General features: G+C 36.9%; 5 protein-coding genes across 8 annotated transcripts in view; 2 read left to right on the top strand and 3 right to left on the bottom strand.

Annotated features, from left to right (window-relative positions):
• Positions 1–225: 225 nt before the first annotated feature.
• LOC132187542 (F-box protein At2g39490) lies at positions 226–3,073 on the top strand. 2 transcript variants are annotated; one of them, XM_059601885.1, is made up of 5 exons: positions 226–1,248; positions 1,348–2,154; positions 2,286–2,444; positions 2,536–2,868; positions 3,030–3,073. In XM_059601885.1, exons 2-5 carry the CDS (start codon positions 1,354–1,356, stop codon positions 3,045–3,047), a joined length of 1,311 nt encoding a protein of 436 aa, XP_059457868.1. In that variant the 5' UTR covers positions 226–1,248; positions 1,348–1,353; the 3' UTR covers positions 3,048–3,073. The 2 variants fall into 2 exon arrangements, with proteins under 2 accessions (XP_059457868.1, XP_059457867.1); XM_059601884.1 differs by having other exon boundaries at positions 228–1,248; positions 2,536–3,073.
• Positions 3,074–4,000: 927 nt separating this feature from the next.
• Positions 4,001–5,706, bottom strand: LOC132187083 (aquaporin TIP1-3). Of its 2 annotated transcripts, none has more exons than XM_059601251.1 (3): positions 5,486–5,706; positions 4,686–4,936; positions 4,001–4,592 (listed from the first exon to the last, which is right to left on the bottom strand). In XM_059601251.1, the coding sequence occupies exons 1-3, from the start codon at positions 5,616–5,618 to the stop codon at positions 4,218–4,220; spliced, it is 759 nt and encodes a 252-aa protein (XP_059457234.1). In that variant the 5' UTR covers positions 5,619–5,706; the 3' UTR covers positions 4,001–4,217. The 2 variants fall into 2 exon arrangements, with proteins under 2 accessions (XP_059457234.1, XP_059457235.1); XM_059601252.1 differs by lacking the exon at positions 5,486–5,706 and adding an exon at positions 5,270–5,465.
• A 4,237-nt stretch (positions 5,707–9,943) lies between these two features.
• Positions 9,944–13,053, bottom strand: LOC132187031 (receptor-like protein kinase THESEUS 1). The gene has a single exon (XM_059601183.1). The coding sequence runs from the start codon at positions 12,795–12,797 to the stop codon at positions 10,296–10,298; it is 2,502 nt and encodes an 833-aa protein (XP_059457166.1). The 5' UTR covers positions 12,798–13,053; the 3' UTR covers positions 9,944–10,295.
• Positions 13,054–14,550: 1,497 nt separating this feature from the next.
• On the top strand, positions 14,551–16,631 carry LOC132188290 (photosynthetic NDH subunit of lumenal location 1, chloroplastic). The gene is made up of 8 exons (XM_059602710.1): positions 14,551–14,704; positions 14,806–14,902; positions 15,245–15,334; positions 15,466–15,539; positions 15,613–15,735; positions 15,817–15,888; positions 15,977–16,073; positions 16,267–16,631. Exons 1-8 carry the CDS (start codon positions 14,651–14,653, stop codon positions 16,368–16,370), a joined length of 711 nt encoding a protein of 236 aa, XP_059458693.1. The 5' UTR covers positions 14,551–14,650; the 3' UTR covers positions 16,371–16,631.
• LOC132188289 (ABC transporter B family member 20) overlaps positions 16,514–24,083 on the bottom strand; it is a 12,866-nt gene continuing 5,296 nt past the window's right edge. For both annotated transcript variants that reach the window (XM_059602708.1, XM_059602709.1), the window contains 7 exons: positions 22,520–22,779; positions 22,125–22,435; positions 21,701–21,921; positions 21,250–21,590; positions 20,251–21,035; positions 19,916–20,157; positions 16,514–18,566 (listed from right to left, as the gene is read on the bottom strand). In XM_059602708.1, the coding sequence (XP_059458691.1) occupies positions 17,337–18,566; positions 19,916–20,157; positions 20,251–21,035; positions 21,250–21,590; positions 21,701–21,921; positions 22,125–22,435; positions 22,520–22,779 (3,390 nt within the window). In that variant the 3' untranslated portion in view covers positions 16,514–17,336. The remainder of the gene's footprint in view (positions 18,567–19,915; positions 20,158–20,250; positions 21,036–21,249; positions 21,591–21,700; positions 21,922–22,124; positions 22,436–22,519; positions 22,780–24,083) is intronic.

The following is a 24,083-nucleotide window of genomic DNA, read 5'->3' as shown; positions in this document are numbered from 1 at the left end:
TATCTGGCGAGATAAAATATGAATTCTAGCTTAGTCATAAAACTCTTCTCTTTTGGTTTTGGCCATAAGATAATAGTTAAATATTTTATAAATTCTAACTTAGTCATAAAATTATTCTCTTAATTAGTTTGTAGACTCTTTTTCTATTCAGTCAGTGTTGATCATTTTTAAAATATTCTAAATTTTATTAAAAAATTTGTTCTTTAATTCCTATTAGTTTGCGTGCAAGTATACAGATCATTATAAAACGTTTAAAGAACGATAAATAAATTTGACAAGCTTCCCTAATTAATCATGGTTACACGAAAACATTTTGGTTCCTAATTTCAACTTTCCCTTCCTTAGAAGGCTCTTCATAATTGTTTGTCTTTGACTTCACAGTGAACAGTTTGCCTAAAGTCCGCTGTAGTTCTCTGTGAAGTCAATAATAACAACTATGTTCAAAAAACAGATGGGATTCTCGGCAATTTTGCATTTTGAATTGTTAGTAATTCAGACAGGAAATGTGAGATAGTTCATATAAAGTTCATTTGTCCAAACGGGTCTCGAGCAACCCACTCACTTGTTGGTGCAGGTGGATCTCGTAGAGGCTCTTTCACATTTGTTATCCAAATTACTAGCAATCCGAGCAAAAAATTGCTTGGGATCCGAATCCATTGAAAATGACCATACATGACCTACATATCTTTAATTATAGGCACCATATCTTTAACTCTAAGTTTTGAAGAAAAGAAAAAATCTTCAACTCTTGGCATGGTCTGCCTTAGAACAGTCTATTTGAAAGATACTTGATCATCAATTATTGAAGATACAGTCTGCTTATCCACTCCCTAAGATATTAAAGTATTTCTAAGAGTCCTTGAATCACCAGTTGGACACAGCCATTTCACCCCATTGGTTGCCACATTCCCTGGCTATATTATAGAAAGGGTATAAGAGTTAGCCTGGCTTGATCAACCAAGTCAAACAGCATTCCTTTTTTCTCAGTCCCATCAATTTATATTATACTAACGTGAAAGGTTCCTTTCGTATCTTAATTTTTATTAATTAAAGAAGATTGAGTGAGTTAGAAACTGATATGATATATGTGAAAGTCAAAGCCATAGAATTGGTCCTAATTCTACGATCCCCTTGGTTGGATTGAACTCGAGGAAGAAGCTTTAGAGGGAAGCATTATCAAGACCAAGACCCCAATATAAACCACAGCAGCAGAAGAAAAAGAATGTGAAACCTGAAAGGCTAGAAAGAGTAAGAACTACTATCATATACTCTTCTTCTTTAAGTTAATTCTTGACATAATCTAGTTGTTCCACAGTCTATTTGGACTAATCTATTTTTTTGGAACAGGAATTCATGAAGGAAAGTACATTGGATTTGCTGAGCAATTTACCAGAAGAGATCCTTTGCCGCATCATTGCCTTTCTCCCCTCTGAATCTGCACTAGAGACCAGCTTCCTTTCTACTCGATGGAGAGGCCTATGGAACACAACTTCAGTGCAACATGGAACAATAGAAGCTGCCGCCAATGCAATTTCTGGATTCTTAACTCATTTTGATAAGCTTGATCCATTAAGGCAACCCCGGAAGCTTCAATATCACTTTGGCAAAGATAGTATCCTCCTAGCTACCATTGCAGCTAATAATAAACTGCACGTGGATTTCTCTAGTGGGAAGCAAGAATTTCCAAAGCTGTTTGATTGGCCGTTGGAGCTGAAGCACCAAAACGTTACCCACCAGCCAAGTCCCTCTACATTCTTTGTTAAAACTCTTTATCTTAAATCAGTAAGTTCTCTTACCAATGAGGCAGTGTCCTCTATAGTTCCCAATTTTCAGTTTCTTGAAAACTTGAAAATCATTGAATGCAATGGATTACAAGCTTTAGAAATTGATAGCAGTCCAAAGCTTAAAAGCTTAACCATCCTTGATTGTCTGCAATTGAAATATTTCCATATTAGATGTTTGAAACTTCGATCTTTCCGGTATCGAGGTCTTCTCCCTTGGCTTTGGCCCGAATATCATTTTAACCTGACAGATGCCATGCTAGATTTCAGACGAGGCCCTGGCAACATTGGCTTCAAGAGTTGTGATTTTAACCCAACTCTGTTAACGATCAAAAACGCCGAAATTCTTACCCTATGCAAATGGACTTTTGAGGTATGTCCTCCTAACTTCTTCCTTTTTTAGTACAGGTTTCAAAGTTGTGTTCTGCTTGTAACACAAACCACTAATAACCTATGTTTTCCTATTCATCATACATTAATAACTTCATATGGTTCATGTTGCAGGCACTGATTTGGCCATCGATTTCCTATTTTCATTCAAACTTCCAGTTCTACAAATTGAAAAGGCTATGGTGGATTGATAATTCAACACAAGGGTATAACAGTGAGGCCTTAATCTCCTTCCTGAAACTGTGTCCTGCCTTAGAGCAACTTTTTGTCACTGTAAGTTTCTTCCATGGGAAAAAAACAAATTGCTACTCATATTTTTTGTTGTTTCGCCACCGAGTTTACCGGTTCTTATATTTTGCCGCAGATTGACCCTAAGAGCTACTGCATGCCAAGCACTGCTACATACTCAAAGAACGTCATTAGGCATTCAGAACATGGACATCTCAAAGTGGTTAAATTGGAGGGATTTACAAATAAAGAGGATGAGATCTCATTGGCAGAGCATTTGACAAAGGTAGGTGCCCTAGAGCCACTAATCATAGCAACATCAGATGGGATTTGCTTGCGGAGTTTGGAGAAGGTTCCTCTGTATCAGCCAAAGCAGCAATGTTGGAGCAACTTGGAAAATGTGGCATCCTGGTCACAGGACAGGAAGCATACCTATAAGTTTGTTGAAGTAACAGGAGATATCAGTGAGGTATGCCCTAAACATGCTCACATGGGTCCATAGATGTAACCAAGTCTTCAAAATCTTGTTTCTTCCATATCTGATATTTACTTGCTTCTCGGGCACTCAAATGGTGAAGTGCCGTGCACTTTCAATTGTATCTATATCTCTACTGTTTGTTTTGCCAGCAGAAATATGATGGCCAATAAGGTTCCTGCATAGGAAGGAAGTTGAATTTTCCGGTGTAGTAGTTAAAGTTGTTTGAGAATCTATTTCTCCCAAGCCCAAAAACAAGCAAAGCCGTGGCCTAAAGATGAAGCATAGATCTCAAAAAGAGTGTATCAAGTATATCTATAAAATTTAGGGGAAAAATCATATTTAGCTCGTAAGTTTTCATTTGATTTGAATTCAATGCTTAATTTTTCAATTTCAAGAGTAAGGTTGGTAAGTTCTGCCCAAGTTTTAAATAAGTTCCTCTGTTATTTTACCGTCAAAGTTAATTATTTATCATTTGTCGTGTGTATCTCATTTGACTCATTAATGTCTATATCAGCACCCAATATTAATGCCATGTCAGGAATTATGAAGTCATCCAAAAAAAAAAAACTGAACTCGAGAAACAAAAACCATCTTCTTAGTCATCCCAATCTTCTAGCTTTGTAACATACTGTTTTCACTTTTTCATGCTTGGCTTTGTGTTTGTATACAAAAATGTATTTGCTGGTCAGGTGAGATGGGTGCACACAACTTTTGTTCTTTATTTTTTCCTTCTTTCTTTTAAGGAAAAATCAAATTTAGTCCTTAAATTTTCTTGCGATTTCAATTGGACCCTTAGGTTTTTAATTTTGACAAATAGATCCGTAGTTTTTCGTCTGATTTCAAATAGGTTACTCTGTAAATTTATCGTACAATTAATTAACAATATGTCATATTAGACCACTTAATTATTACTATGTGGCTCTTGTTTGACACATCATGTGTCAATTGTACGTGCTATGTGTCACAATTACTTTAAATTACAAATATACCTATTTGAAACCGTAAGAAAACCTAAGTACTTAATTGTTGAAATTGAAAACTTATTTGGGACCTATTTGGGATTTTCTGTTTCTGTTTTCTCTGATCATTGTTCATAGCAAAAGGCAGTTATTAAGCAAGTTGCAAAACAAACAATTCATTCATTGATTTAGTAAGACATACAAAAAGCTCACCCATTCCTCGAGCACAAATGGAAAACAACAAGAAGAACACCTACAACAGAAGTACATGGAAATTGAATTCCATTCCCCAGACTATCACAAGAAGAATCGCATTTCTTTCCCATCTTTATTCTCTCATGCACTAATCTAGAGAGAGAGAGAGAGATTAAATCAATATTCTTAAAAATCATTGGTGGGAAGTGGCTCGTGTGTAACCTCGCCAATAAAGATGTTGTCATAGACAATGGCTGCAATGGCTGCACCGGCCATTGGGCCAAGCCAGTAGACCCAGTGGTTAGTCCATGACCAGCTAACCACGGCAGGGCCAAAGGAGACTGCTGGGTTCATGGATGCACCATCAAAGGCACCACCAGCCAATATGTTGGCACCCACAATGAAACCAATTGCAATGGGTGCAACTATGCCTACATTCCCCTTCTTTGGATCCACCGCCGTGGCATACACAGTGTAGACAAGCCCAAAGGTCATCACAATCTCAAAAACCACCGCATTCCATACAGACACGCCAGATGATAGGGAGAATGCTGATGTTTCCTGCAGTGGGTCATGTACAAATTCAAGTGAGACCCAATCGGTGTAATATTGTTAATTAGTCTACAATATAAATTCTCATATCCAGATTCTTACCTGTCCACCAGTGGCAAACTTAAGAAGCAAGCAAGCAACAACTGAGCCGAGCAACTGTGCAATCCAATACAAAATGGTCCTCAACAGAGTAATGTTTCCACCAATAAAAGCACCAAAAGTCACAGCAGGGTTTACATGCCCCCCAGAAATGTTTGCACCAACAGAAACCGCCACAAAAAGTGCAAATGCATGAGCCAGCGCAGCAGCAACAAGCCCAGATGGTGTTGTTGACCCATTATCAGTAAGCTTGTCTGCCAAAACAACCCACCAATCAGCCCTTGACAATTTCAAGAAAGTGACACTTTTTTGGGTGGTGGGTGGGGTATCATCAGTTGTGACCAAACCATGCAATGCCACAAAGCTTATGATAAACAAATAAGGATTTTTTTACAACCACACTTAAGAAAAAAAAAAGTTAGAATATAACAGTCAAGCCAAATTTTTAGGTCCAAAAATATGTATATATTTTAAGAAAAAATTTCAAAATCGAGGGATCATGGCTACCCAGCCCTCTAGTTTTGTCCCTAATAACAATGAACTAATATTAAAATGAAATGAATGTGTTTTTGAAATTTGGAGCTTACTAAAAGCCATGCCAGATCCTTCCCCAGCCAAAACAAAAATAAGCATGAAGAAAAACTCGGCAAATGCGACGCGGTTATGTTTAACTATATGTAAATATTTTTAAAAAGAATTTCAAAATCGAGGGGTCATGGCTGCCCAGCCCTCTAGTTTCGTCCATGATAACAATGAACTAATATTAAAATGGAATGAATGTATTTTTGAAATTGGGAGCTTACTAAAAGCCATGCCAGATCCTTCCCCAGCAAAAACAAAAATAAGCATGGAGAAAAACTCGGCAAATGCAGCTCTAATCGCGTCGGGACGGCTAGCCTCTCCTGGAGTACCAATTGCAATTCTAGAAATCGGCATTTTTTTTGAATTTCAGCTGCTCTTGAGCTTTGAGAGTTGAAAGTTTTTGGAAGTCTATTTGCTTATTTCTCTAACTTGATTTTGTTCAAAGCTCTCTCATTCATATAGATGTGTTTATTGGGAGTTTCTATTTATATACCTAAAATAACGGCTAGGGAACCGGTCTAACCGGTTCTCGGTCAAGACAAATACCATGTGACCAATGAGGCGTGGCTTTTCTCGAAGCCACATGTCGGTCACTTTACAGCCAAGGAATGGGGCCCAGAGTACGTCCTCTGAGGCCACGTGTGTGGTTGTGATCGAATTTAGCTACAATTGAATCGGCGAGGATAATAGGATCGCCGACCTATGACCCACAATGGGCCCGCGCGTGATGTTCGGCCAATTAAATCTCATGGCGCGCTACATGGTCGGCGAGTTTTTTGATTGGGACGAACCGACCAACGAATATTAAAACATGTGCGTTTAAGGCTCGGGGGTTTTTGTAGTATGTTGGTGGGACCATGGAGGTTAGGTTTTCTCGGCTCTAATGGCCCCACATCGACCATCCAATCCATCATGCGGCGTCCACTGTGCACGTTTTTGAATTTTGTGAACTTGTGGTGTGCATGAAATCGGGTCTGTTTGGCAAAGGATTCGGCCGGACCGGATTCAAAAGACTTAGAAAATTTCTTTCAAAATTAATTTCAATATTTTTATTTTTTACCTCACATCAATCGCTTTTTAGTGCTATTCAAATAAAAAAATTACTACAAAATAAAATTTTTTTTCACTTTTTTATATAAAACATTCTTATTTTTTTTTTCTCACATCAATTAAATCTGCTACAGTTTCGGTTCACTTCATTTTTCAAGCCCTTTACCAAACACACCCGAAATTACGAAAAAGTAGGTAGATAGAAGGTTCGAGAGTTTTTCTAAGAAATTTCAAATTTGTTGGAATCGTCTAATGCTGCCTTCAAATTAAGAGGTTAAAATTTGATAAGTTTTTCAAATTTATCCTCTTAATATTTATCATATTTTTGAGTGATTATGATAAAAATTAAACCATTTAATTTGAAAAAAAAAATGGTTGAGAGTTTACACGTTGGAATATGGCTAACATTTAGAGAATTTTGATCTTAGGTAGGTAATATCATAGTTGGGTTGTAAGAGCATTTACATCCAATTCTTTAAACAATTCTATTTTTTAAAAATAATAATAAGTTTATGAAGAATCACACCTTAAAATTACCCTACATCCGGTTTTTATTAATTCTTCAAATATATGATAGATCTTTCTTTATCTCTTATTTCATTAATTTTTCTCTTCAAACTCTATTTATCTCTTTAACTATTCTTTTTTTAAACCTAAAAAAAGAAAAAGAAAAAAGAAAAATGATTCATTATCCAAAATAAAGAATGGGTTTATAGTATTTTTAGTGGTTCTTTAAAATTAAAAAAAAAAAAGTAGACTTGTTCTTCAAAATTTGATATGATGTGGATACTCTTAAGATAAGTTTCAATATTACTTGCAATTGCATATGCAATTGTAACCAAATATATTTTTCATATATTCTAACAACATCAATATTTTTTTCTTGTCCTAAGCAAAATCAAAAGGAAATGTCATTTCTCCATCTCCCATTCATCTTCATCTATATATATATATATTTTTCAAATCCACAGTAATTCGATAAAGAGATTGAGAAATAATAGGTCTCAAAACTAAAAAATAAATTGTAACTTTCCCTTACTTTTCAGTGTCAAACATGAAGATATATTACATCATCCTTATAGAAAGAAAATAGATAGTTTGAAGGAGTAGACGTGGTGTGATGTGATGTGATGTGATATGCAGCAAGTTACTTTGTTTCTTGGCAAATTTGGTTGGATAACTCCATCCCAGTAGTAGTTGATGCAAAATGTAATGAGCAAGAGACATCAAGACGTGAGGTTTGTACTTCTTCCTATCTTATGGCCCAGAAAGGAAGAGTGTGGGAATTGTTTACATGTTGCTCTCAAACATTAACATTATTTGGGTGAGAAAAAAAAATATCTTGAATATCATTTATTATGCCGACAGAAGGACTTTACCATAATCATATATATCTTTATTGGACCGACCAGGCTCTTGAATAATTGCAAAAAAGAGCTGTTATCATTTGCCATGATTGATTAGTTTGTCTTTCATATAACTTGACAGGTCACAGTACTGCCACTACAACCCAAGGAAGATGACTGACTTTTAATAACAATGGAGAAAATGATAACGTTCATCAATGTTTGAATGCCAAAACCTCTTTTTTCTTTTTTTAATAACAACGACATTTCTACTTAAATTAGATCTACTGCCTACTCACACGAATCCAATAAGGGCACCTGGCCTCACTCACACTAAAGACACTTAACACACCAATGGGCGGCTAAAAGCATGTTTTGCACACTCGAATAAACTCATAAATGAAATATCATTTCCATAATAATGATATTCTTCTAAAAAAATAAAAAATAATTATTTTCCTAAAAATGATGTATTGATAAGCATGATTCGGCCAAGGGAAGAACTCCCCTACGTACCTGAATTATAATGGCTCATTAAGAACTAGTTTTTACTTGAAAAATGATTTTAAACCTAAATGTTATAAGCAATTGAGCATAAGAAATAGTTTAATCGGCTGAGAACTATGTTTCATGAAGCGGGAGTCATTAATTCAAATTTTCCTTCATTTTCTGATCTTTGTAAAAGTCGGCCAAAGCATAAACTTTCATGGCCAAAAACTCCATGCCAAAGGTCCTAAGTGGTTGGAAAAGTATCATTTATCAAAGGTTCAAAACGGGTTGGTAAGAAAAATTAAATAGGTGCTCTTCCAATTTTAGTACAAAGGGAGAATTCGATTCATTTTCAATAAAGTTTTGTGTAAACAGTTGGTTAAAGGGAAATGGATCCATTTTAGCTAAGTTGTGGGCCTTAGTTGGTGTTTTAGGCTAATTAGTTCCAAATAAGTTAATTAAGTTGTTGTAGTTTATGTTTTAGGCCCAAGTAATTGAATCCTGGGCCTTAATGAAATTAGTTAGTAAAAGTTTTATGTGGACTGACCATTCTTGGTCTTTTTCCCAACAAAATGAGATCGAAAATAGTTTTATATATATATTCTGTAAAATAAAGACATTCATAAAATTCACTATAGCACTTAGCATAAGCATGTTAAACATGTTAACATATGCACAATTAAAGAGCCCCAATGGAGCTCACTTACCCTAATAAATTTCAAGCAGCCCACCCACTTATTAAGGCATACAGGTCTCATAAGGTCTCTCTCACATTTTCTACTCAAATTGCTAAGAATTCTAATGCTGGAGATCCTGATCAATTGCACGAGCATGATCCTTTAAATTTTCTTGTTGAGTTCTTATTAAGTGACTTACTACACTATAAAAGTTATTAAGAACATTTATGTTGTTTTGTTCAAAGTTTAAGTTTCTATATTATTGACCTCGACGTTTCAGCTTTCATGACATTTTGTTCATTTACTAATATCTTCATTGCTTTGGGCTTATAGTGAATATTTTTGAGTTTTTTTAGCTTTTAATTAACAAACATAGCCCTAATGGACCGAACGCGTTACAAATAGTCTTTTATCCTTTAAACTTCACTTAATGAAGGTTTTTTAATCCCTTGTAACCCTTTCCTAATTTGCTTAGAAAAAATAAATAAATTTGCTCCTATAAACCTTCATTATAATTTGAAACCCACCAACTAAATCATTCTACTCTTTGTAGATGGCCTAATACTAACGAACTGAAAACAAATGCAAAATGAGGGATGAAAAAAAAAAGAAAAAAAAAGAAAAAGAAAAAAAAAGGGCACTGTTTTCTTCATAACAGAAGATCCGAGGCAGAAATCTACTGCAGTTGAAGGTAATTCCATGCCATGGCAGCAGGAGTGGTAACACTCCTGCTTCACAAGTTCCAATTTGTTGTAACTTTTTCCCTCAGCACCATATTCACCAAAGGTACAATCCCAAGATTCTAAAATCTAAAACCAATGGTACAAAATGCTTGGTCTAAAAGTCGTTCCCCTGTGCCGCCCACCACACATTGAGTAGTGAGAAAATTCCTCATATTTGTACTTATTTATATCTCACCCATGTCTGCAGAATCAGAGGCTCTCCTCCACTGACTCTTACTCCAGATAATGTAATCATAGATTTCACATAAAACAATATTAATGACAAGTACTTATTCTCTGATGGGGCAATGAAAATCATCGTTGAATTTTGGAACAGTAAATAAATGTAGCATTTCTTAACAATATTAGATAAGAAGCAACTAAGAATTCTCTGGACTAGTAAATACTATCCTAATTTGACTGCAGGAAAAACCCAAAGTTTTGAAAATCTTAATACTTATGAGCACTCACTCATTACAGAAAGATTAACCTAGGCAGATTAAAACCAAGCATGTGGCAAGGTTCACAAGAATCACTCAAGGAAGTGGTCTTTGTAAGCATAGAAAGACATTCCTTGTCAGTTCTTGGATGCATATATCTGAAGAACTATGAGACTTTCATTTTACAACAAGTCAGCCTATTGGAAGTCATGAACAATATAAAGAAAAATTTTCCATTTGTGGTAAAAGACAGGCACTAATATTCTCAACTAAAATTGTGTGTTAGAGGCTTATTACCCTTGCAGAACTACCTTCCCTTTGGATCCATCAACTGTGAAAATACTCCACTTGATGTTGTTGTATCAGAGTCTTTGTAGCTAATAGCGTCTGCAGCATCACCTTCAGCAGGTTCAATTTGGTTAACCCATTCTGGAATATCCGGAATATAATTTGCACTATTCTCATTCGAAACCATCTGCATAGAAGCCTCTTGTAGCTGAAGAGCATACTCCAAATTCCACAAGACATCTCCCATTGTTGGCCTGTCAGCACCATGTTCAGCTAGGCACTTCTCTGCTGTTTCACCAAATTTTCGCAGGGAATCAAGATTAACAGATCCTACAAGATGGGGATCTATTATCTTCTCTAACTGCCCCCTCTTTTGCAAGTCCATGGCCCATTCTGCTATGTTAATCTGTTCTCTTGGAAGAGCAGGGTTTACAGCTGGTCTAGCACATAAAACCTCCATCATTACTACTCCAAAAGAATACACATCAGATTTCTCTGTGAGTTGTTGTCGACGATAGTACTCGGGATCAAGGTAACCAAAGCTCCCCTTTACTGCAGTACTCACATGGGTTTGATCCAGAGTAGGGCCTAATTTAGACAATCCAAAATCTGCCACTTTTGCAGTGAGATTTTCATCGAGTAGAATGTTGGTTGTTTTAACATCACGGTGGATGATACTCTCTGCTGCTCCAGTATGAAGGTAGTGCAGACCTTTTGCAGCTCCAATGCAAACTTGCAGCCTTTGTTTCCAAGTAAGTTGGGGAAGATCTGAGCCGTACAAGTGCTTACGGAGGGGACCCCCGGCCATAAACTCATATACAAGAATCATCTCATCAAATTCTTCGCAGTAGCCAATAAGAGAAACCAGGTGTCTGTGCCTGAGCTTCGAAAGCATCTCAATTTCTGTTCTGAATTCAGTGCATCCTTGCTGGGATTGTGGGTTTGCTCGCTTTACAGCAACCACAACCCCATTTTCTAGCACTCCTTTATAAACCTTTCCAAAACCACCAACACCAAGAACCAACCTTTGATCAAAGTTCTTTGTTGCTTCACGAATCTCAGAGAATGCTAGAACACGGCCTAAACTAAGAGAATGTGCTGTTGAAGAAGCAAAGCTACCAACTGAAACTTTGCTATCAGAATTTCCCAGATGAGCAGTCTCATGCCTAGGCTTCTTTGGATGGTGCAAATACAAGTATAAAACCGCAAAGATGAGCACCAAAACTGCAAGACTGACTGAAGAAGTAATTGCCAGCAGTATCCAGTTTTTTCTCTTGGGGATCCTGGAATCAATATAGTCTGGTCTAAGATTCTTGACAAGGCTGTCACTCGGATTGCTCATTTTCATTATCTCCAAACCATTTAGAATTGCATTGGGTGGAAAATTCCTCAGATTGGAAGGACCTACTTGGACCAGAATCCGATTCAAGCTCGCGGAAGTGTTGGCAATGAAGTCTACAAAGTAAGCAGCAGATAGTTCCATTGTTTTGCTTGAGATATCAAAAGAATCTAGAGCAGATTGATTGTTAACATACACATTGAAAAACAAAGTACCAGTAGTTATGCTAACAATGTCACAAAAATGCATCCTAATAAAATAGGTAAACATGGGTTCAACTTCAAATGCCCATGAAATGTTAAATCTCTGATTGATGACATTTGCATTCGCCATTTCTTGTGCTGTTGAGTAAACCAAATTGGGTGCAATTTCTCTCGATACCCCATCAAGGTATTTAATCGAAGCAGGATCTACCGTTACATTCTTGGCAGAAGCAACATTAACAAGAAAAGATTGATCTGTTTCCCATATCCTCCATTGTGGATCGTCCTTTGAAGTTAGAAGAGGACCTCCCATGTTAATTCTATAAGCTGTCTCGAAAGCTACATGAGTGGGGATCTCAACAGCAGCCCGCAGGGGAAATGGCACTGCACTGGAAGGAAATTGCCCATCAGGCGTAGATATAACCTCTATCCCATTGATAAATGCAATCGAACCATTCAAGGGAGAAAATGTCAGCACCAACTTTTCTGAGCTTGAACCATCCACCTGGATCACATATTCCTTAAAAAGACAGGATTTTGTGCCTAAATTCGAAGACGATGAAAACCAATGAAGCAGTGTAATTCCATTAGCCGCAACTGAAAAAACTGCAGATTTCAAATGATAATGTGGATTCTGAACCGGATGAAAATGCAACCGCAGCCAATGGCGACCAATCTGCTTAGTATTTATAGTGTAAGTTGAAGTTTCTTTAAAAACCCGAGCAGAACTACAGAGAGTTGAGTCATTTGAGTTGCCCATTCTGGTCTCAGAAACCACAATGTGGGAGTCTGGAGACAAACCCACATGCTGATTCCCAGAATCGGACTCAAAAACCCGGCCATCATCGAGTTTCAATTCTTTACTTCCACCACAATCAATAAAAAAGCTATCTTTAGGAAAAAATGAAGCACATACAGCGAGTGGAACACAGAAAACGCATAATATCCAGGTAACACATGAAGTATTTGAATGAAACATATCTTCCTACACAACTTTCGCTTAAGCTAACCAATATAGCCCATAAAATGCAGACAAGAACCTATTTTTATCACCTTTGCGTTCTCAGTTCTTTTGAGGCTTTTAGCAAGAGCAAAGTTGGATGAAAGAAGGCGCGCCTGGGTCAGAATTCTTCTTAAGAAAATGATGTGAAACAGAGACACAAACACAGAGAGTTTTTCTCACTGAAGAAGGAGAAGGAAGAAGAGGCGTGTGGGAGTGATGATGGTGATGCTGCGGTTTCCAAGATCTGGACTGTTAGTTTTTTGAGGACCCACTGACAGTTTTAAATAAATTATTGGTGTTTTCTTAAAGAGCCTCATTGAAGTTTGCGAAGTAGGAAACTGACTTAACTGAACTTAGCTGTTTTTTTTTTTGGCAACAACGTAAATTAATGCAATCACCGGTCTGAAAATTGAATTGGATTACGATGGAACAAGACGTCCTTTTATTTTTTTGTCTGAACTTAATGAAATTCAGATAGAAAATATGAGAATGGGCTTTCAACAATTCCCTTTTATCACTCATTTAATAAATGAGACTCAACTTGTGAAATACTTAATTTCATCTATCTAAATAAGTCTTGAGTAGCCACTCGTCTTTTGTTCAAACAAATGAGTTTTATAAAGAATCATATTTGCTACTCAAATTACTAATAACTCAAACATAAATTACTGAAATTCATTTTTTTTTTTTCTATTTTTCAGTCTTATAAATTTCTAACAATTCTCATTCACCACGATGAGGAATTGGGTTTTTGAACCGGAGATGATCTAATTTTCCTCCGATAAATCCCATTTCTACCTTGTGTGAACGGCAGAAATCCTTCCCAATATTAGAATATTGAAATAAGGATGTTCATATGAATCAGTTAAAATTATGTTATTTTTCTCCCTTACAATATGCTTCAAAAGTTAGGAGTAGACATGTAATAAATCGATCTTCAGCAAGGGCAGTGTGATAAACTTCCCCAAGAAGTACGAAACCTTTAAAAAAAACCTTTCTTTAATTAAAGCGATGGTCAGTAGATTTGCTGTTGACCAACTCCATGGATCTTTGGCTACTTCCCAGAGTTTTAAGCTTTCTCTATTCATAATATATTTACAAAATTAGAAGACGTGTAAAGGCTCCATTTGCTGGGTCTATAAGCATTTTCTCTATTCTATTCAGTTACACTTTCTCAAATCAATGAAACATTTAATTATGAACATAAATTTCTTCTAAATGGGTCTATAAACATAGTCATGTGTTCTTTAGTATATAAAAATTATAATAAAATTATTAAAAAATTATGTGTTTTTCATGTACTAAAAACACAAGTGAATTAAATAAATTAAATTTCTTTGACTCGATTTGAAAAAGAAGTTCGTCCAAAAGTTTAAAGCTGCAATCCTTGCAAACTAAATAATTTTGGTTCAGCTTAATTTGAATTAAAGTATAAGTTGTATAACGAAGCTGGAGGTTGATCACATGCCCCTCTTCTTGAACGAAGTGTTCCTGCATTTAATATTGGAGGATGAATAATACCGTCCATTATTAATGTTTGAAAAACTGTATAAAATTTTTTTGGCAGCATGATATCTGGATCTTCTTTCATTTCAAATGAAAAGACCAAAAAAAATTATATTAAATTTTATTAATTTAACAGTGTTAAATTTAGAAAATCAATGAATTTCCTCCCCCCATTAAACATGGTATTATCCACTGCTATCCAAAAACAAGAGGGAAACAAGCCCCCACATGAGACAATCTCCTTCCTAGCCAAAACAAAAGGCAGAGCTACACCATCCAATACCCACATCATGAGAAGCTAGAAATTCTTCTCTTTGTCAAACATGGCAGCGTCTTCACTCTCACTGAACTGGGTTTCAACCACCTCTTGCAAGAAGGTCAGTGCATCAATTGGTTCCCTCTCCACATTCTTCTATTCAGATTTCAGACTATGTATTTCTATTTCCCTCTCAGTGAATGAGTTGTGTACTATTTCCAGTTGAACTTGCCTCCTTCGAAGGACTTACCAAGAGATGCTGCCTTTTGCTTTCGCAACACCATCACATGCTCAAGGGAGACAGCCTCAAGTGACGAAAGTAAGACACCCAGATGAATTCTAGCTCTTCACACTTGTTATGCACTTTCTGCCACTCTTATCTGTGAGGAAAGTCGTGTTTGAGAGATAACTAGATTGATTTCTTTTCGATTTTTGGCTTAGAATGAGTTGATTGCCGTTTGTTCTAGGAATTACAAGTGGGTTTCTGTCAAACTGATATTTGACAAAAGAACCCTGATGCTTAGATGATTACTTTGGCTAAATCTGTAATGGGTTTGTTAGAATGTTTATTATATCCTGTTCTATATGATGATTGAATTTAATTCAAACCCTATAAACTTGGTTGTTCAGTGTCTTAAATGATTACCTTTATGAAATTTAGGCAATTGCAAGAGAAGGCTGCTGCTGTTGAAAATTGGAGCACTGGCTGCAAGTGCAAGTTTACTCCCTGCAAGTTCCCTTTTTGCTGAAGGTATCATGGTTGGAAGTTATTTCAATATATGACTTGTAAGTTTATGTCAGTATGAAGCAATTTTGTAATCTCCATTTGAAATCTCTCTTTGCTTGTAACAAATAAGTTGTTATCCTACCCGTGTTGCGCAGAAATACCGAAGAACTATCGAGCTTTCGTTGATTCTGCAGATGGGTATTCTTATTACTACCCGGCGGATTGGAGGGTAAGATAATCTCATTATGAAATGGAAGCCTGAATTTTGGTTGTAAAAATAATTCATCTTTTGTATTGTTCAGGAGTTTGACTTCAGGGCGCATGATTCTGCATTTAAGGATCGATATTTGCAACTGCAAAATGTTAGAGTGAGATTTATACCGACTGTTAAAACAGACATCCATGATATGGGTCCAATGGAAGAGGTGAAGAAATGCAATTTTGCAGAGTCTTTTATGTTTTCAGAAGACTCTAAATGGTCTTTGACAAGTTACTATGTTTAACAGGTAATTTACAATTTGGTGAGACATAGATATGCTGCACCGAATCAAGTAGCTGATATAATGGAGATGAAGGAGGTTTGTATCTTCCTCTTCACAAAGTTCCTCTCAATTTAACTCCAAAATTTGCAGGAAATATATAATAATGTCTATCCAATGGATGCAGAAAACCGTTGATGGGAAAAATTATTACACCTTTGAGTATGAACTTACATCTCCGAATTTCTCTACCACTTCCTTTGCAACCATAGCAATTGCAAATGGTAAGTGCCATTATCATAATGTTTTGTACCATTTGATTTGAGTGCTGCCATCATCCATCTTACAATACCAGGAAGATGAATAGCCTTGAGATTAGATCACGAGTTTACCTGCTATCTGAAGCATAACTGTCAATATGCAACACACTGGGAGGACATGTTATCAATAAATAATACCAACTTGCTCTTTCTGCAGGGAGATATTACACGCTGATTGTCGGAGCAAACACAAGACGATGGAGAAGATATCGCGAGATGCTTAGAGTGGTTGCAGACTCTTTTAAGGTGCTTGACATATGAAGTACGGTTGTGGAGCTGGCAATCTCCTATGTGAAAGTCATTATTTGTTTTTGTTTTTGTTTTTGTTTTTTATTGATTGTTAATTTGCAATAAATGTATATATTGAGCAAGAAAGTCTCCTACAGAAATCATCACCACCAAAATTAACAATCAATCTGTATGCAACTCCAGGAGTTTATGCCATATAATAATAAGCAGGACATGGGATGCCTGTTGTTCATGCCGTAACAACATGCTCCATGAACATCCAAGTTAGAGAATGATGCAGTGCAGAACGTAACTTCAGATTACACTGAATCCAACAGTGGGGGGAGCTTCTTGTTCTTGGCACAGTATAACTTGCGGGATCAAACAGGCAAAACTGAATAGCTTGTAAATCATCAGTATTTATATACAAAGGTTACAAGTTTTTTTTTTTTTTTTCCTCTTGAACTTTCTACATTTTTCACAAAGGGAAGTAAAACTTACTACAAGAAATAAATTTAGCGTTGAAGCTGGAGAGAGGTCAAAGAAGTTTACTAAAAATGTAAAAAGAAAACCACACCTCAGTAAAAAAAAAAAAAAAATACTAGAACTAATTCCAACCCACTTTCTGCTTAAAAAGCAAATCAATATACCATGGAGACGAAGCACAATGCCAATCTAGTGATCATCGCCTCCGAAAGAATATGCATCCAGCCCCGAGAGCACATCCCCAAAGGCCAACCGATTCCAAAATCCCTACTTCTAAAACCTACTTTTGAACAATGTAACTAGCACAGCCGCCACTGGATACACCAACTCACTCTGCAACATAAAAATTGTAATAAGCCTCAGCAGTCTCATTCCTCTCCCTGCTGCTGGCTCAGGACTCCCACCAACATTATAGGAAAACAACCATCAGTATAGATATATCCAAGAGATTCAAAATGAGCAGAATGAGAACCGTAGATGAGCCAAACCCAAACAATCACAAAACCCATTCTTCTAAACAAGTCGATGCTGACGCAAACCCTTCCCGAAATGAGGTTGCATCAAACGGACATACAGACCATTCTTTGCCACCAAAGAATCATGGGTCCCTTCCTCTACAATTCGCCCCCCATTCAGAACTACAATGTTGTCTACATGCCTCATCATTGCAGCTCTATGGGCTATCAGAATGGTTGTTTTGTTCCCCATGATCAATGTATCTAGAGCCTCCTGCACCACTCGACTTGACTCAGACTCAATGGACGAGCTTGCTTCATCTAATAACAATATGGGTGCGTTTTTTAGCACTACCCGAGCAATTGCAATTCTCTGTTTCTGTCCTGGGGTGAGATCCACACCCCTCATTCCCACATGTGTGTCATAACCATGAGGCAAGCTGCTGATGAAATGGTGAGCATTTGCTATCCTAGCAGCCTCTTTCATTTCAGCTTCACTAGCATTGTGCCTTGCATATATTATGTTTTCCCTTATGGTTGTTGAGAAGATAATTGGTTCCTGCTGAACAAGACCTAGGTGGTTCCTCAACCATCTCAAATTATAAAGTTTCAAATCTCGCCCATCCAGTAGTACTTGACCAGAAACCGGATTATAGAATCTCTCCATCAAAGATATTATGGTGCTCTTCCCAGACCCTGAAACTCCCACCACAGCCACAGTTTGTCCCCCGTTGACTTTGAGACTGAAGTTGCTCAATACCAACAATTCTGGGCGAGTAGGGTAACAGAAATCAACATTTTTCAACTCGATGCTCCCATATACATTCGGTGGCTTCAATGCTGAGTTATCATCTGGTTCAATCTTAGGCACTCGATCTATGATTTCAAATACTGAAGTGAGAGACTTACGACGCTTAAGTATGTAAGGAGCCAATCCAAAAGGCTCCACCAGTGCAAATGTTGCAAAAGAGAAAACCATATACTCCTTGACAGCAGTAGGTAGATCCATATATTTATGTTTTACAGAATATGCGGTGTACCAGAGGAGAAGGGCATTACAGGCAAAAAGTAAAAACTGTGAGAAGCCAAATGCAAAACCAATGGCCATTCCGTGAAGGAAACTCTGTTTAAATATTTTGTTTAGTTGCAATCTGTAGAGCTCCATTACCTTGTTACCAGCACAGAATGCTACAACAGTGTATATGTTTCTAACTGCATCCTCAAGGACCAAAGATGCCTTCCTGTGCATCTCCTGGATTCCCCTTGAAAATCCAGCAAGCCACAATTTCTGCAAAATATTTAAACAGTGCTTTTTATAAATTAAAAAATTAATTAATTAATTAATTATTATTATTATTATTTTTTAATAAAAAAAACGAATATATGAAAGTGAATCATATAAAATGAAACTCAGCACTAAGTAATTATTACATCCACGGAAAACAGATATATAAGAAAGGTAGAGATTTCACAAATCCAGGCAGGTCAGTAAGGTTACAAATTGACCAAAAGATCAGACAAAATTAGATCCAAATATATAGACAGTGTAGCTGTTAATCACAATATTGACCTTTTTTAGGTCACCACAATGCCAGTGTTGGCAACTGTGTTTAGGACTTTGAAAAGCACAGTCGATATTAAAGGAATATGTCAAATCAATTTCAAAAATCATGGGTTTGTTATGTGTGTTTGGGGGAACCCACTAAATAGAAATGATGCATATGCTTATAGTTGTGCAGCCTGCACTGCAAGTGTTGTTAATCACAATATTGACCTTTTTTAGGTCACCACAATGCCACATTGTTGGCAACTGTGTTTTAGGACTTTGAAAAAGCACAGTCGTTATTAAAGGAATATGTCAAATCAATTTCGCATGGGCTTGCTATGTGTGTTTGGGGGAACCCACTATATAGAAATGATGCATATGCTTATAGTTGTGCAGCGTGCACTGCAAGTGTGTGCATGTAAAAAGCAGATACGGGTGTGAGGTGCATGTGCGGTTTTTGTTAGGTGAATTGGATAACATAGGACAAGAGAATTATTGAGGTCACCATTCACTGGCAGTTATTGGTGGCGGCTGAGTGTGTGGGGTGGTTTTATGCGGATGACACAAGCTTTTGTGGTGGGACTCATAAGAAGTGATGGATTTTGATTTAAATAAATTAAAAGCTTCAATGGAATACACTTATTGCCTATTCTTGCATCTGGTGTTTATGATTTCCTACTTCAGCATTCTAGGTAATTTGTGAACACTTTTGTGTTTATCTCAAATAAGTCATTACTTGTAGCTATCTGAAAATAAGAAAATATCAGGGTTTTCCAGGCATGCCAAACAGCTTTCATGTCATTTTCAGTGTTCCTATCAAACAGTGGAAAACATAAAAGTTACACTGAACATTATTAAAAATAAATAAAAACTTTTCTGCCTACAAGTCACTTTCCACAAAATAAAATATAGCCCTTGAAAATATGAAAGACCTTGAAGCTGATGAAAAGGATATTTATATACAAAATGGGCTGATTAATGAATTTTTTATTCATAAAAGAAAATTAAAGAATAAGTTTAAATCACAACTCAACTATCAGTTCAAGTATTAAATAAATTTGTACTGGGAGGCAAGTAGATATGGTGCAAACCTGAGCAATGGCAGAAACAGTGAGAATCGGCAGGGTCGCCAAAGCCACAAGTGCCAATCGCCATTGTAGCAACATCCCAATGAGAACAGCCACAATAACAGCAGCACTGTCCTGTATAAATATGGAGAGCCGGTTGCTAAAAGCAGCTCGCACAAATGTAGCATCATTTGCCAAACGCATGGATAAGGTGTCAGCACTGTTTTCCTCTTCATCGAACCATCCAACTTCATTGCGCAACATCGCTGTCACATTGTGGAAATATATAAGGTAATGTGAATAAACAAAATTTCATGTCTCAAGAGAACTACTGGGAGATTAAGGAAAGAGCCAAGCACCTGAGAACATCATTCTACGAACTCGTTCAGTCATCTTCTCCCCCATTATACCAAAGTAGAAGTGCTGCAAAAAATTGGCAACAACTGTCACTATACCCATGCAGGCAATGATCAAGCACCATTTGTCTACTTCCTCCCGCAAGTGATGGCCTTCATGTTTATAGTATGCCGTTACTATAAGTGCTATAACATAAGCAAGAAGAGGATTAAAAGAACCAAAGATAGCAGCACCGGTGCTTCCTAATACAGCATAAAGCCACTCTGCCAAACTAAGCTCTGCCAACCTCCAAAATGATGGTGCTTCCCGATGCTGTGTATTTTTCGCTTCCTTCACTTTCACTGGAACATCGTCAGACTGACTATGTGGTCGACTAAAAGTCTGTGAATGTGAACGTTCATTCTTGGGATCAGATGTCAAAAGGGGTGAAACAGGAGATTCAGGGTCGGAACCATTTGATGTTTGTCGATGTGCAGACTGAACATCAATCTTGGGCAACTCCGGTAGTCTCATTTCAAAACTATCCTGCCTTCTTATCGATGGTTCCTTATCTGCTGCATCCAAGGGCTGACCATTTTCCAGCATCTTCTCTGGTGGTGGGCTCCCAGCTCTGGGTGATTCCTGAAAGTTAAAGGTGCTATCTGATGGTCGGAATATGCCAGGAACTCTCTGGAGAGAGGGCGATTTGACCATTTTAGGAGATGATGGTTCTTGGAAGCTGTAACTTGCTGAAGAATCCTTTTCAATTTGGAAAGCTGCAATCTCTTTGTAGTTTCTTAATGGCATCCTGGATGTGGTTACATAAACAGAAACCATACATGCAACTTAGCATAAAGAAAAGTAAAAATAAAAAGAAGTCCAATTTAACTTTCTAGCAAACAAGCCCAAAAATAAAAAAATAATTATCTTCACAATGATACAGAATGCTTAAATTTATTATTGCAGGTTATTCACCCGCAATATCCATGTCAGCAAATGCATAGTTTTCCCTTGTATTATACCTTCTAGGAAGTTTTGCTGCTTCTTCACATTTGAGAAGCTCTGCATATAGGCCGTCCAGGGTCAATAATTCATCATGTGTACCCATTTCAACAAGTTGACCCTCCTCCATCACAGCTATGTAATCAGCATTCCTGATAAGACTAAGTCGTCGAGCTATTATTATAGTTGAGCGTCCTAACATGAGGAGATCTAGAGCCTCCTGAACAGCTCTTTCAGCTTCAAAATCAAGTCCGCCAGTAACCTCATCAAGCAGAAGAATTGATGGATTTAAAAGTACCGCTCTAGCAATAGAAAGTTTTATTTTCTGCTCTTCTGTTAATGCTAACCCAGCCCTACCCACCTGAAATGAAAAAGAGTTACTTAACTTGAGACCATAAGAACAGGAAATGATACGTATCAGACAATACCAGGAAACATAGGTTTGAGTTAATATTTTCTTTCAACTTTTACCTGTGTGTCATATCCTCTCTCAAGTGAGCTGATTAAAGTATGTGCATGTGCTATTTTAGCAGCTTCTTCAATTTGATCAAAGGTAGCATCCCGCCCATAAGCAATATTGTCTCTTATACTCAAACTTAGCAAGGCAGGCTCCTGGGTAACTAGTCCTATTTGGCTTCTTAGCCATTCCAGTTTCAGGTTCTTAATATTTTCTCCATCCAAGAGAACTTCTCCTGCACCACAGAATAAAAACAAACCTTTGAAATGTGCAAGCATACTAAGTATTTCCATGGAACTTTGCCAAGATACATGCACCTTTTTAAAAGGAAAAGAATATGGCCAGACCCACCAACCCAACCCAGCACGTACACACACCCCCAAGAAAAACAGAAAAACAAAAAACAAGAAGGAAAGGTAAAGAATAAGACAATCATACCTAATGTAGGATCATAAAACCGCTCCATGAGTGGGATAATGCTGCTCTTACCAGAGCCATTTCTGCCAACAAGTGCCACAGCTTTCTTAGCAGGTACAGTGAGGTAAAACCCACTCAAAATAGGGATTTCAGGACGAGACAAATAGCTGAAATATACATTCCTAAACTCGATAGTTCCTTGTACTGAAACTGGGGTAGTTCCATCTTGATTAACTGCAGAGGATGATCGGCTTATCATCTCAAAAAGTCTATAAGCAGCAATTCGTCCTTGGTCAAATGAATAGAAGTTTGTTGCGGCTTGATTCAGTCCACTATTAAAGACAGAAAAATGATACGTAAGAAAAAATGGTTGAAATGATTTAGTCAGGACACGACAGTTTAAGCAAAATACTTACAGGCCGCTTAAAATTATAGCAAATAGGGCTGTTATAATTTCACCACCATGAGCTTTTTTGCTTCCAATTAGAAACCTTCCCACCCACAGTTGTAAGGCACAAGAACATATAGCAAGCCCATACGTAAATCCAAGACCAAGGCCTTGCACAAGGCTTATTAATATACCATATCTCAGAGTTGCTTGTAGTGATGTTGCATAAGAATACTTGGCCAATGTTTCATTTGTAAATGCATACAATGTCCTAATATAGGAGACTGCCTGCATGATTAAAAAATGATTCACACTTCAGAATCTCTTGCATTAAATACTCCAAAAATGACCACAAGTATAATTCAAAACTGTTACTATATTTGAACTATTTACCTGCCACTTCATAACAGAAAAATTTATACGAAATAAGATGCGTCACCATTTTCAAAAAAATACATGCTGAAAGTACTGGACAACACAACAGCAGAAAGCTATTTCCTATCGTGTTTCAGAAACCAGTTGTTGAGAATGAAAAGAAATTTTCTAAACACTTCACTGCCCTGATTTTGAACATTGATGTTAACAAGAATAAACACATTCCCCAATGTGCCTTCATGCTGTTTTTTATTTTTCTCCACAAAATAAAAGCTGTTTTCAGAGAATAGAACCAAACATGCCCTTTACTTCTTTGGTTATTGACAAATTACTCAGGGAAAAATGAACTGCACAAGCAAGCTCTTCAATGACCACCATCAGTCAATTATAGTATTTAACCAATACATATACAGAAAGAACAAAAAATTAATAAATGCCAAAAGTATTTTTTTTAAAAAAAATGTTTGTAGACATCAGTTAAAAATTATAACGGACATATACTTCAGTTACCAGGTACCAATCAATATGTTTATTTATCCATAAGTGCATGACAAATATAAGCTTAGTCTTACAAGCACTCAATTTCTCCTAATCTGTAGCTGTTTTTCCAAACATTCCCTGAAAAGTGCCCTTAGGAGCTACACAGCCAGCAACTATTACAGTGCTTCAGGGAGAAAGTAAGCCTAATCTTTCTTCCTTTTTTTAAAAAATAAAAATAGATCACCCTTGTAATAGTCAGATAGATGTTCTATTCTCAATTACAGAAAAAAGGATACATTGATGGTTTTGAGTAACATAAAGTAACGGCAGCATCGTCAGACCCCCTCAACCAAATCTTACTTCTAATCCTTAATATCACCTTTGCAGCCAACTCAACAAGGAGATAAAGCCACTAATTCACTGAGAGGGTTATTCCTGGGCCTAATTCCAAATGATCCCAAAAGGAGAGAAGGGAACTCGGGAGATTATACAGAAGCACTTTGAGCCATTTATCTGCAACTACTGCTAACAGATATGAAGTTTTCATCAATTAAGCAGAAAGCAAGCCACTTGGACCAGCGTCTCCCGACCAAAATCATATATTTAAATAGGTAAGGAAAGGTCTCTCTCAAGGATCTTGAAAAAATTAAAATAAAGGATAAAGTCCACATACCACCTTAAACTATCACCCACCCTATTGTAAATGTCCCCCTCGAACAATAGATTGAGTCCATGTC

The sequence above is a fragment of the Corylus avellana genome, chromosome ca7 (assembly GCF_901000735.1).
Source record: "Corylus avellana chromosome ca7, CavTom2PMs-1.0".
NCBI lineage: Eukaryota > Viridiplantae > Streptophyta > Magnoliopsida > Fagales > Betulaceae > Corylus > Corylus avellana.
The sequence above is the reverse complement of the archived record's forward strand: the minus strand, read 5'-3'. Positions and strand labels throughout refer to the sequence as shown.